Here is a 13,835-nt window from a genome sequence, read left to right as displayed (position 1 = left end):
TTACTCCTTGCCTATCTAGATATTTCATTGCACATTCTCTTGGTTTTCTGAATCTTTTCCAATCAATCCTCAGAGTTAATTATCATAAATCAGAAATTACTCTGATTTGCTGATGCTGATTCCAATATATTTGGTTACCTAAATCCACCTTAACTGGACCATGGAAGGTTTCAGATTTGTGCCATATACATGATTTTAAAAATAATTAATTAATTATCTAACAACTGAACTGATATAATTGATGATAAATCTCAAGTGAACCCAGATTTTAGTTTAAGAACTCTTGTACCTTAGGCCAGCTGCCTATCCCCTTCGTCATCTAGGAAGTTGGGCCCAGATCCTCAAAGGTATGTAGGTACCTAACTCACATTGGATTTTAAAATGTGTAAACGAGGACTGACATTTCTGAGAATTGATTCAATAATGCAAACTTGGCACTACCACTTTGCAAAATTTGCATCAACATGCTGTGAGATGATATGATGTCATCTTGCTGAATCTGGATGGTCATGGGCAGGTCTGACTTTAGCTCAGTTACTCCAGTCCCGTTCTCTCAGGAGCAATGATAGGGTTACCCAGTGACCAGCCAGACTGTACTATTTATTCAGAACAAAAGCATTACAGAAAAAACATATAGTAAAAACAATAAACAATTTATATGCAGGTGTAGCTTAGCAAGCAATCATACCATTAAATTACTTCAGGATCTTTCCACGGGTCCTGTGTCTCTTGGCTGCCACAGTTTTATGTCAACTCCTGGATTGAGTGAGTGTCCCTTTTCCCAAATCAGGGCTGTTACTTTATACAGTTTGCAGTTCTTTGTTTGCCATATCTCTTGAACTAGATCAATTCAGTATATGCTATTTCCCCAGGGGGAGAAAATTCCTCAGACTTGTTACCTGCATTAGGGATTTACATATTCTGCGTGTGACTTTAGTTTCTAAAGGAAACACCTTTTAACTCTCTCGTTGAGTCAGGAGTAATATAATTACTAGCCAGTCCATAAAGATACAGATAACATTATAAAGTTGATGCAATAGTATTTGCATATTCCATGCTTCCAAAGCATCGCATCTGTCACATCTATGAGGTATTGTCACTGCACCACAGTCATGAAATGATGCATTAATGCCACCATGTCAAGCTGGCATAGCAAAGGGCTGTCATACTGTATCTGTGTAAAATTTTATGTTACCATTACACTGTTTTGGTTTGAGAATGTATAATGTCACTGCATTGCATCAGCATGAGGTTACATGTCATTCTTCTATGGTGGTATAAGGTGTTGATATGGGTTTACATGACGTCACTCTATCACCAGATCAGTGCAAGGAGATGTAAATGTTGCCAGGTTGTGTTGGTATATAATCATGCAGTTACCCTGCCCTATGAGGTGATGTGATGTCACCACATTGAGGTGAGGTGATCGATGTGATATGACTGAGTGGAGGTGATTGATATAATAACACTGGGACAGAGGTGAGGCAATCACTGTGATGTTAGGTCAGGTGATTTGGGGTGGAGAGGTGATTGAGGAGATGTCACTGGGAAAAAGTGATCAATGTGATAGCACTAGAGTGGAGGAGAAGCAATCGCAGTGATATCATGTGGTGGAGGTGAAGTGATTGATGTGATATCACTGGAGTGGGGTGATTGCTGCCTGTGATGACCTCAGGTGGAGGTGAAGTGTTAACTTTGATGTGATGTCACTGGGGCCAGGCAATTGCTATGATGCTATAGGGTAAGGCCCTTAATGTGATGTCACTGTGGTGAGGCGAGTATTGTGATGTCATGGGGTAGAGGTGAGGCTATCAATGCGATGTCAGTGGATCTAGGTGATCGCTGCGAGGTCACAGAGGGGAAGCGAGGCCACCAGTGTGATGTCACTGGCTGTAATGGGGCGAGGATACATCCTGGGCCCCTAGGTGTCCCGCACGCGGGACGGGGGGAGGAGTCACGAAGACACTAGAGCCCGCCGAACCCCGGGTAGCGCGGCCCGCGAGCGACTCAGCCAGCTCCGCACATCAATAAAGGGGGGGTTGGGGTGAAAACTAGCCCTCCCCTCCCCGCCCCGCCTACGTTACCCAGCATGCCCCAGCGCCGGACCCGGAACTGACTCGCTACTGTATCCGGGTCGGGGCTGCCGCCTCCGGCCTTTTCCTCCTGTTAGGCTGTCGCCCCGTGCCGTGTCCCGGCTCCCTGCCTGTGCTTTCGGTGTCGAGCCAGTCTGGTAGGTGCCCCCTGTTCCGGGGCGCGCCGCGGCTCCTACCCGGGCCCAGACCGCTGGGGCCTCATCCGGCGCGGGGCTGGGCTGGGCCCGGCCCGGCGCCGCTCCCTCGTTCGGCCGGTGAGGCCCCGCGGCGCCAGCCCGGCTCATGCCCTTTTCTCTCCCTCGCAGAGCGTGTCCCGAGTGGGCCGGCCATGGCGGATACGGCGCAGAACGGGCCCATGCAGGGCGGTGGCGGCGGCGGCGGAGCGGTGGTAAGGAGAATCCTGGGGACGGGGCCGCCGGGACCGTCTGCTCCCTTCCCTGGCGGCCGCTCTCTGCCCTGGCGGCGGGGCTCAGCCCGTGTGCCTCGCCGTGAGCCGCCCCGACCCTTCCTGATCTCTCTCGCCCTCTCCCGAGTTCTCCCCATCCCGCCCCCGGCAATGCCATGCTGAATTTTCTCTTCCGAGACGTTACCCGCGCTGGCAACGTCATGCTGAATTCCTCCTCTCCATCCCCCCATCTGCCCCGCCGCTTGGGGTACTGCGCCCGGCGCTGTACGGAGAAGAAGACACCTCTCTGCTTTCAAGCTTGACTCTCTGTGGGCTGCTGGGCCTATTATTCCTTAACCTCTCTTAGCACTTTCCTCTCTGTTTCGCGCATCCTCTGACTTCAGGCGGTTCTGCCTCTGTTTCTTGCTCTCACCAGCTGTTGCTTTCATTGCTTCCGAGCTTTCCAGAACCATGACATTGCGATGTACCAGAATCCCGGAGGCCTCAGTCTGACAGTGAGGCTTTGTCCATGCTAGGAAACGACTAGGGATGTGTTTAAAATGTGTTCGTTAATGTGTTTGAAAATCCTGTGGTAGACTGGGCAGGTTGTAGTTTTGAACAAGTGGTAGTTGGTCAAAGTTCAGATTCTCTCCAAGAGTTCACCTTAATTAGCTAATGTGTTCAAAACTACAACTTGCCCTGTTTTCACAATGTAGGGAGATGGGAACTTATCTCCAAACTTCTGCACAGATGTTCAGACTAGATCTTTGCCCTGCTTTTCCAACTGGCAGGCTGCCCTGATAGGACATTGGGAATTCCCATGATGTATAGGAATCCCTGACTGACATAAAGTCAGCTTCACACAACCTGTTTACAGTGCCCTTGGCACACTGAGCACATCTAGGATGAGAAGGTGTGCAAATAGAGCACAAGGTGGCAATGATCTAGCCATGCCTGTTCAGTCAAATGCTTCTTAAGAGACTTATTCCTGCTGGTATAATTTAGACCAGCCCCAACTCGCCCCCAGAATAGAAAGGTTCTTCCCCTTGTTTTCACCTTCAGAGTCTTGTGTGGAGCAGCTGGCCCTAGAGATGGGAAGTGTGGATATCATTCCTTCAGTCAATCCAAGAAAGTGGACACTTGCATCCATGCAGAGACCTGGGAGAGTCAATTGGGCTAAGGAATTCATATGATCAGATTTTATTGCAAGACTGGCTGTATAGTGAGTTACAATATAAGTAGCAAAATAAACTGTCTAGGCTAATAACAGTTCATTTGGTCTTGGCATATAAAGGAAATCTCCTGACAAACTATGTATTACTGAACATATGAGAGAATGTCATACTTGGATATAGCTAAATGTTTAGACACCAACTTTTGGGGTTTTTTGTTTGTTTTTTCTTTTAAATATAGCAATTTCTTATGACTAACAAGTTGGACACAGCAATGTGGCTTTCCCGTTTGTTTACAGTCTACTGTTCGGCTTTATTTGTTCTGCCCCTTCTAGGGTATGTATTATACTATTTTCAGTTGTTTGAATGTTACAAAATAACTGTTTTATCTTATGCTTATGCAAACTTTCAATTTCCCAAAGATTACGTAAGTAGTAAAGGAACGAGTGCAGCTTGTTTAGCGTGTCTAGGTTTTAACTTTCACTCTCATTTCACCAGAAGAGTTTGAGAATATAAGATGTTAAAAATAATTTAAATAGAATATCTCATTTTTTCCCCAAAAAATCTTTAATTTTGTTTCCTTGGAACTGACTTGGAAAACTGCCTTTTATTGTATTGCTATGAAATAATATTTTCAATAGTTCTGTAATGTTGAGTGTTGGTCACAGCATCAATTTTTAAAAAACGTTTTTTGTATTTACATAGCATTGCTGATAACCTTTGTCTTGGCTGTGGTAGTAGAAATAAAAAGCTTCAAGTATTGTGCAGTTATGATGCAATCCTCAAGAGAGGATGGTTTGTATGGTAACCTCTCCTCTGATAATTTACAGGTTGCATGAAGCAGCTAGCTTTTATCAACGTGCCTTGCTAGCAAATGCGCTTACCAGTGCTCTTCGACTACACCAAAGGTTACCACATTTCCAGCTAAGCAGGGCATTCCTGGCCCAGGCTTTGTTGGAGGACAGCTGCCACTACCTTTTGTATTCTCTCATCTTTGTTAATTCTTATCCTGTTACAAGTATCCTTTATCTAAGTGCTCTTTCACATATTATTACCTTGAACAATACTCCATGTATGAAGATTATGACACTTAATTCTCTTCCTCAGCAGTCTTCATTGTAATTTGAGAAATTTAAAACCGAAGTGCAGCTGCTATCCATAGAACGTACAGAATAGTCAACATGGCATGTGACCCTTACCTGGAGGGACCACTTTTACAGTGAAAGTACATTTCAGTCTCTTGCTTCCAGGCAGTCTTTTTTTTTTTTTTCTACTAAGACTCTCAAGAACCATGGTAGTGACACAACAAACTCCATTTAATGTAATCCATTGAACAGCCATCGGATGGTAATCTCTGTCACTAGAAGCCTGGGCTACATGTGAATTATATCTAGAAGTGGGGCACCAAATCAAACTCCTAATTTGAGCTATCGAGGCTTCTCCTTAGACAAGGTTATTTTCACTGTATTAATGTGAATTTTAGCTATTGAAATAGTAGCTTTCAGCTTGATTACAAACAACAGGAATTTAGTGACTCTCTTCTTCAGGTATTCCAGTTCTGTTTATTGTTTCACTGTACCAAGACATGCCTGGCAGCAGAGACATCTGACTCTGGGGTCTTGGACTCTGAGCCAGTGGAAGCTGTCTGTGCTGTGGTGGGGAACTGTGAAGTATAGTACGTTAGGAGGAAGTGTGATGCCATTCTTTGTCTAAAATAGCACTGTAAATCGTTCTCTAAAGAGATTTCATGCTTTCACTGTTGACAATTAATGCTGTAGTGTTTCTTAGAGTCAGGTATGTACTGAAATAAACTTTTTCTATGGGGGGGGGGGGAATTCCTGACCAGTACCTTAGGATTGTGGTACTTTAACAGTACAGACTATCTTTTGAATAACTATATTTAATACCTTGTTTAATCTGTGTGCACTCTGCCCATTGTCTGTTAATACTTCAGACTCTTCAGTTTGAGCAATGAGTTCATGCTAAGATCAGTTCCCATTCCTTCACTTTAGTACCAGACACTTGGTCAGTTACACAGGGGACTTTAATTTGCAGCACTGTGACCTTGGCTTCAGAATGAAGTTCTGAATGCACACTGTGACTTAGTAGTATCAGGAAGTAGGTCTGGAATGTATTTTGCTCTACTTCTACATTTCAGTGGACTTCTAGAGAGTGAAGATGCCAGGCAGTAGTATTCTGTCTCAAATATTAGGAACAAGAGGGCTTTGTGGAAATAGTTTATGCCCCTTAAACCTGTTACATTTCAATATTGTTGTAAAAGTTGATCATAAAAAGCTTCTTGTAGTGATGACAATGCACTAAATATCTTCCCAGATTCATTCCATTCACTCGTCTCAGGAAGAAAAATGTAAACTCCATTTCCTGACTTTGTTTAGTTGATAACTTTTTTTTATATTACAGTAGTGCCTAGAAGTCTCAGCTGAGACCAGCGTTATGCTAGATAGAGTTTACAATCTAAATAGACAAGACAGGATAGAAGAAACGAAGGACTATTATTCCCGCTTTAAAGATAGAGAACCAAGGTTGACGAGATTAAGTGACTTGCCCAAAGTTCTACAGGAAGTCAATGATGGAGCTTCGGAATCAAACTCAGATCTTCTGAGTCCCATTTCAGTATTTTTGCCACAAGATCATGTTCCATATTAGGTAAGGAAGAAGTGAAAGTAGGCAAAAACACGAAAGATGCCATGTCATTTCTGTTCTTATTTCATTATGAATAAACCTACATAATCATAAGAAAAGGATGAGTTATGATGGCCAAGTAAATTTCACATGTCTAGAGCAGGAAACTGCCCGTTTTGTAGGTAACTTTTAAAGTTTTGTTGGAAACAAAATGCAGCAAGAAATGCCTGGTTCACCAGTAATTCAGTGAAGTCTGTCTCTCACTGTTAAAACTAGTTATATTAAGTCTTTTCAGAACACCACAAAAGAGGCTGCTAGTTGATTATGCACCCCTCCTCCTTAAAGCTATATTTCCTTTTTAAAAAATAGCAATAGAGAGAACTGCTATAGCTATATATATATATGAGCTCGGCACAACTGTCAGTGATTTTGAAAACTTCTTGCTAAGGATAATGCTTTACTTCATGCTATAACCATATTCTTTAGATATATTGGCATGATATTCATCATACAGAATAAATGTATTGAAACACTTTCTGGTCCATAGTTTTCCTTATTGCTTGCTTCAGTGAGTATTTTCCCAGTTCTGCTGTTCTCGTTGCTTCATGCTGCCACATATACCAAGAAGGTTCTTGATGTAAGTGTGATTATAATATATTGCTCAGTACTTTTTGGTATTAAATAAGTTGTACCTACAGGTTATAAATACATTTCAGAGGGTTGGATTATCTTCTCTTTCTTTATGGCTAGATGGGAGGGGGTCTTGAAATGCTTTTGTGTTCCAATGAGTGGTTCTCAACTTTACCATATTGTGACCCCCACAACTTAATTTTTGCATAATAAATATAGTTGGGTGGTCTAACCTCTTGACACACAAACACAGTGTTTGTAGACCAGGCTGTTTTTATCCAAGGTGCTCATTTTGCTAACCAGCTTTTGATGATTCAATACCAGTAATTTAGTAGAATGTTAATTCCACTTAAACTTTGTGCCCCCCCCCTCCCCCCTCCAATCACTAGCTGTATGGAAGCAAATGACTTCCACATTTGCCTCCTATGCAGAAATACTTGTGAGTTAACTGACTGCATTGCAATAGATTATGGGGGGGGAGGGTGCCTCTGGACCCCCTTCCAGGTGTATTTAGACAAGTGCTGTTTCAGTAGGTGAAACAGTGAAGTATTTGAAATGAAGCTGGAAAGCAAAACAATATTTGAAGCTGCTTCTCAGCCCCAAAATTCTCACTAGGTGGTTTTATTTACATAATATGCACCTTTTACATTTAAAAAAAAAAAATCCAATTTTCCATATGCTACTGGTAGGAATTTCATCTTAGTGAACAAAATAAGGCTATTGGCCATCCCTATGGCAGCCGGAACTAAAGTGAAAAGGGTAAAACTGGATTTTTACTTTTTCCCAAAATCACACCTGTGTCTTGTGGAAAATTCTGGAAAGTGGAAGATGCTTACTTGCCTGTCTCAGAGGGTAGTAGGATTAATTGTTTGGAAAGTGTGTAAATGTTGGATATTTTTCTGCAATGCTCCTTTCTACAAGAACCCTATATTAGAAGTATCCTTTAGAGCAGCATTTCTCAATTAAATTTCCCTGTGGAACCCTTTAGGCTCCGCAGGGAAATTACACTCATACTCGATACCCTCCGCCGAAAAATCCGGGACATCTTCCCTTTTTCGGCGGCGTGGAGAACAGCTGCTCTCAGCGGCATGATGTCACTTTCCCACGGAACCCTAACAGTGTTCCCGCGGAACCCCAATTGAGAAACACTGCTTTAGAGGATCCTAGAATCTTACTAGTTTTCAAGTAACTAGTGGGGTCTGAAAAGTTGCTGAAATTAGTATGGCGGACAGTCATTCCAGTGTTTGACTTAAAATTAGAGCAAGAATAGAACTGTACAACCTAAGTGACTCTTTCTATTTTTTCCCTTTCTAAAGGCAAGAGGTTCGAATAGTCTGCCTTTCCTGAAAAGTCTTTTAGAGAAACTAAATGCTAATCAACAGAATATTCTAAAATTCATTGCTTGCAATGAAATTTTCCTGATGCCAGCTACAGTTTTTATGCTTCTTAGGTAAGAATTACAGAAAACGTTTTCTAATATATTGACTTCCATACTTGAACATTTTCTACCCAAAGCCTCAATCTTACTGTGAATTCTGCATGGGTACAGGTGTAGAGCCTGTGTGAAGCACTGTCCCTTAGCTTGTGCATAGAGACAAGATACATTTAATTTCTTCTACATAAAAATATGACAAAGTTAGATTATTCGGTTTCATACATTCTGCCAAATCAAAATGAATTTTTGCTGTTTTATCATTGAGCACAGAATATACTTTAAATGCAGTGTGGGTGTGGTTTGAGTACCAGAAACTGAGATTTGGCCTTACACTAATTTATTGGGTAGAGTTGATGAACTTTGGTCAGTGTAATGGAACATGTGGCAGTGGTAAGGTAGTTGGGATTTTGGCTTTTAAAAGAAACAAATAACTGATGCTTTTATTTAAGTAGAGAACTCAGAAATCTAAACAGGGCCGGGACCCCACTGTGCTAGCAAATGTATGACCAGAAGCAGTCGTGGTCCCAGCTCTGAAGAATTTATGATCGAAGGCCGTGATCCTTCAGTTATCCATGTGGTCCTGATCCTTCACTGATCTTTCTGTATCTCTGTGGAGCCCCATTGACTTCAGTATAGTGGCTACAAGCATATCCATTAAAGTTGACTTCAGTGGGGCTCCATGCAGGCATGGAGGTCTATCTGCACAAAGGTCATTGTGAGACTAGTGCCCTAGGCTCTGTCTTAACTTCTTTTGCTAGCAAGGAATATCCTTTATTCCTTGTTTGTACAGTTGCTAACACAATGGATGCCCTTATCTGAGTATGGCCTGAAGGTACTGCTGTAATACAAATAGTAATGATCTGTGTTGTTTTGGCTCTGGAGTTTATAGCATGCAATTCATTTTAATGGAGACATTATTTGTGATAAACTGGGATACATTAATCAGTGCATAGCATGTGGGTGCACAATATTAGGCAATGGATTGTAACCACTCCCCCAAACCTCTTGTTTTTTCCCAAATGCAGTGTTTTTTCCCCCACTGTAGCTTGCATATAGTTCACTATTTGTAACAATACATGAGCAAGCTCTGCACAAATCAGACTAAATTGATATGTTACACATGTGGTAGATTCTTTTCCAGCCAATGAAATTCAGTCAGTTTTTATTACCACTACATAAAACTCTGTGGGTTTGTCTATACAGCAGTAAAACACCCATGGCTGCCCTGGGCCTGTAAAATAGCTGTCTAGTGGTCCAGGCCCAGACAGCTACACAGCAGTTTCACAGCCCTGAGCCCTGCAAGCACAAGTCAGCTGATATGTGCTAGCCAGGGGTGTTTTATTGCAATGTAGACATGTAGCACATCTTGAATGAAGTAGCAAAGAATTTAGTGATGAACAAGTTGATGCAGCTTGTAAAGTGTAATAACTTGTGTTCCAGAACAACCACTGCCAAAACCGATTGAGCATATTTATTATCTTGTATATAGTATTGACTATTAAACCTTTAATATGCATTTTGACAGTTGCAGGCGTGTTGTGAAGAATAGCTTCTGTGGAAAGGACTCAAAAATGCCATGCTTAATGTCTCAAGTAATTACCATAATCGGACATGCAAATCATGTATTTATGCATGTACTTGGTCAGTTGAATACCAGTTTGTAAGCACATACATGGAATTTCCGGTTCAAACTGGACAGGCATTTGCATTCACTTCTGTTTGTGTCACATCTTGAAAACTGAGCACATAACACACTTTATAAATGCTAAATTTAATGTGAGAACAGTAATGCTGCATTTCCTTCTTTGTGTGTTTAAAATGTCAATTATGGTGTAGCACGCAGTTGTTGCTTTTTATCTTATAACTTTCAGCCTTAGTGGATTATGAATATGCTGGTAGTTCTAGATATCTTATTGCTTTTTGAAGTCAAATGTGGATTTTCTGAACAAATATGATCTGACGATTCTCAAAATATAAAATATATGGCGTTTCCTTATTTCTAATTGCAGAACAGATTGAATTTGTATTGACAAAACTCAGAACAATTTTTTTTTTCCCTTTCAGTGGGCAGGGGAGTTTGCTTCAGCCTTTCATTTACTATAGATTTCTTACATTGCGCTATTCCTCCCGTAGAAATCCATATTGCCGGTAAGCAGTAAATTGATTTGAGAATTAATAATGTATTAAAACTTCTGCACAGTGGTATGCTAAACAGTTACCTGTTAGAAATGTAATTCATGTGTAACTGGGTTTAAACATCATTCTTCCCCCCCCCCCCCCCTCCCAGTTCAAAATTACATTTTCCAAACAGCACCATAAATGCGAGGTTACTCTCCTCCCCTCCCCCCACCACTACAAATTGTACTTGTATAAGTAATATATTGTGAAAAGTTTTCTCATGGGTGTTTTATATACTTTTTTTTGTGAAGTGAAACTCCTAAATTCCAGGAAGGGTTTTGAGGCCTCAGACTAGTCTGAAAACCAAAAACTCAAAAGTATGTTTTCTATAGTATACCAATCAGTGTATTTTTACCATTGAGTCTTTCAGCAGAAATCCAGGAAAGCATTTCAATCCTTGACATCTTAAAAAATCCTTTAAAGCAGAGCAGCATTATATTTGAATCATTTGCTTAATTATGTGTGTCCCTGAAGAGATGAATTGAGTTTTCTTTGGTACTAGTGGGATATTTTGAGTTGTTTCTGTTGTGAGAGTGTTGCCATGCAGTTTTTCTTTCGGGGGAGGGGAAGTGGTTCTAGAACATGGGCTTTTGTCTCCCTTCCATATTTGGTGTGTCTTTTCTCTGTTGATTGCACATTTTACCACCACTACCTCTCTCCCTTGCAAAAAAAATCACCTTTTTTTCATGGTGCTCCCTTTTTGTCTGAGGCTACCTTATACATTTGAAGTAACTTGCAAAAGTGATTCAAAACCTGAAGAATTTCAGGGGCAAGAATTCTCAGGTCCACACTGTATATTAAGCTCTCCCATAAAAATACTACACTAAGTTGTCCTAAGATGCTTTCTAATTACTTTTGGGATCTAATATGAGATTCTTGAATAAATTAATTGAAGGCTGTTTTCAGATTTCATAACTGCTGATCAATACAGCATTGATGTGTATATGTATTTCTGAAAAAAAAATCTTATTATTTTCAGGACTCTTTTCACAGAACTGAGGATCGTTGTCGAACACCTAATAATGAAACCTTCATGCCCTCTTTTTTTAAGAAGACTGTGCCTCAGTAGCATTTCCTTTATAAGCAGACTGGCACCAACAGTTGCATAATTAACTTTCAGAAATGTGCATGTGTATGTATATATTGTGAACATTATGAGCAGCTGGCATTTCTGCTAATGGTTATAAATTCCAGTTTTTACACTGATGTCACTCTAGTTTATATAAAATTGTGTGTACACTTTCCTCTGAGATATTCAGTGCATCATTTCACAAGTAAGTCCTAAATTTCCAAGAAAATATTACTATTCTGTATTGCTAATTGGTAAAAGTATGTTTCTCACTTAGCCAAAATTATTTCAAGGAAAAGATATCCAGTTACACAGAAGGTTAAAAACAAATGGTTAACAGAGAATTGTACCTGTTTTTCCCATAAAATAGACCTACTGACAGCAGATAATTATTTAAGAATTTTAGTCAATCCTACTGAATCTATAGCTACTGTAAGATGTTACCACAGCATAACTTGTAGTCTGTTACGAATAGCCATTGCCACAGAGACATATGCAGTACATTTTGGACAGTATTCTTTTCCACACCCTAAATATACCCAGTACACTTAATTTGTTTAAATTCATGTAGTCAGCTCGTGAATGCAAACATGGCCCATTTAGAAGGTAATCAGATGGATTAAAAATCTCATGAATTGTGATGGTTGATGTGACAACTTTCTGGGGGAGAGTCTGTTTTTTAATGATGTCATTTAAAAGTGAACACTCCAATGAATCACCTGATGCCCTCATTGTTCCATATCTTTCATTTGGGAGAATTCTTAAAGCTCTGACCAGTTCAAACTCTCTGAACAGATAGAGCTTGTATTTCTACATGATGAATGTAGCTTTGCCACTAAAGTGAAGTCACTGGCTTCTGTATAAAACGAAGATGCAGTGTTTATATCCTGCCCACCTCAAGTGAATTAATCATTGCGTAATGTAATAGTGCAAAAAATTATCATTGCAAATACAAGTACTTTTGTGTCTAATAATGTGAGACTGCAGCAATTTGGACCCTGCTGCTTTTTGGAAAATATAGGTTAATCTGTCACTAGTCCTGTATAAATTCTTTTCCCAGTTTCTCAGAACCTCGCTGAGGTGGAGAATTTACATAAAGGATAGCATCTGTTCAGATATCTATTGAAACAAATTACTGTACAGAAAATTTGGCATATGTCAATTTATTCCTGCAACCCTACTAAATATCTTGACTTCAGAAATGCATGTAAAATTGAGTGTTGATTACATGTTCACCCAGCATACCTCATTATTGAAAGGGTATTCTTTTTTCCAGGAATTACGTCTGTCTGAATTTAGCCTCTTTCCTTAAAATTTAGGTAAGATGTTTGGTGGATTAGACACAATATACAACTGATACTTTAGTTGTAGAGAAGTTAAATTTTATTCATTGAGCTGCTGCTTTATAATTCAGTGTCCTTGCATGATCTGATCAGACCTTATACTAAATATTTGGAAAATTGTTGCTCCTTAAGTCAAAATATTTCCTTGTAATTATCTAGTTTCCTTATATATGTTGTGGATGTAACTTAGACTTGTCAGTCATTAGTTTCAGTCAGGAGCCATGCATTGTTCATTTTTGCTCAACCTCCAGGTACTGACAAAAATAATGTGAATAATTTTTCTTGATTGCTCTCATCTTGGCTTTTTGAGCATAATTAGCTATTTATGGAACTGGTACACACTTCAGAAGCAACTGTATGCTATACTCTGGTACAGTTGCAGAGACTTGCAACTAGCCTCACTATCTATATATCCTGTGATCTGTTTTTATAAAAACTAAAATTTCTACAGCAATAAAGTGATTGTTAAAAAATATTTTACTAGTAAGTGGCTTTCAAGTTTGTTTCCTCTGTGTAAGGTAACTGGAATAGTCTGAGACGAGTCCTGAAGTTGAGCAGAGTGTGCAATTTTTTGTGTATGCAGGCTTTTCTTTACCTATTCCCATTGCCACACTTGACTATAACCTAAATGCTATACAGATCTGAATCCCGAGACATCCCTACACTCGCCTTTATTCTGGAACCACCTTTTTCCTTAACCTTTAAAATCTTGCTTTCTTAGGATAGCGTTGGTGTTCACAACCCCAGAGAGCAGCTTTCAAGAAAAATGTTAACTTTTCTTTTAAATTTAAATTGCAATGCTTAAGCTTCATGCATCTTTTGGATCCAAGGACTTCAAGCCAGAAGAACAGAAACTTAAATCTGCTTTTGAGCCTAGCTGTCTTTTT

The 13,835-nt window shown here is 40.2% G+C and overlaps 1 protein-coding gene across 2 annotated transcripts; it reads left to right on the top strand.

The window, feature by feature from the left end:
• Window positions 1-329: 329 nt before the first annotated feature.
• On the top strand, window positions 330-13,423 carry TMEM33 (transmembrane protein 33). 2 transcript variants are annotated; one of them, XM_067531282.1, is made up of 8 exons: window positions 330-347; window positions 2,399-2,481; window positions 3,892-3,986; window positions 4,481-4,668; window positions 6,863-6,930; window positions 8,240-8,373; window positions 10,423-10,506; window positions 11,516-13,423. In XM_067531282.1, exons 2-8 carry the CDS (start codon window positions 2,422-2,424, stop codon window positions 11,643-11,645), a joined length of 759 nt encoding a protein of 252 aa, XP_067387383.1. In that variant the 5' UTR covers window positions 330-347; window positions 2,399-2,421; the 3' UTR covers window positions 11,646-13,423. The 2 variants fall into 2 exon arrangements, with proteins under 2 accessions (XP_067387383.1, XP_067387382.1); XM_067531281.1 differs by lacking the exon at window positions 330-347 and adding an exon at window positions 2,074-2,230.
• The last annotated feature ends 412 nt before the right edge of the window (window positions 13,424-13,835 follow it).

This window comes from Emydura macquarii, unplaced genomic scaffold, assembly GCF_026122565.2.
Source record: "Emydura macquarii macquarii isolate MOO-44397 ecotype Brisbane River unplaced genomic scaffold, CSIRO-AGI_Emac_v2 contig_3128, whole genome shotgun sequence".
NCBI lineage: Eukaryota > Metazoa > Chordata > Testudines > Chelidae > Emydura > Emydura macquarii.
The sequence above is the reverse complement of the archived record's forward strand: the minus strand, read 5'-3'. Positions and strand labels throughout refer to the sequence as shown.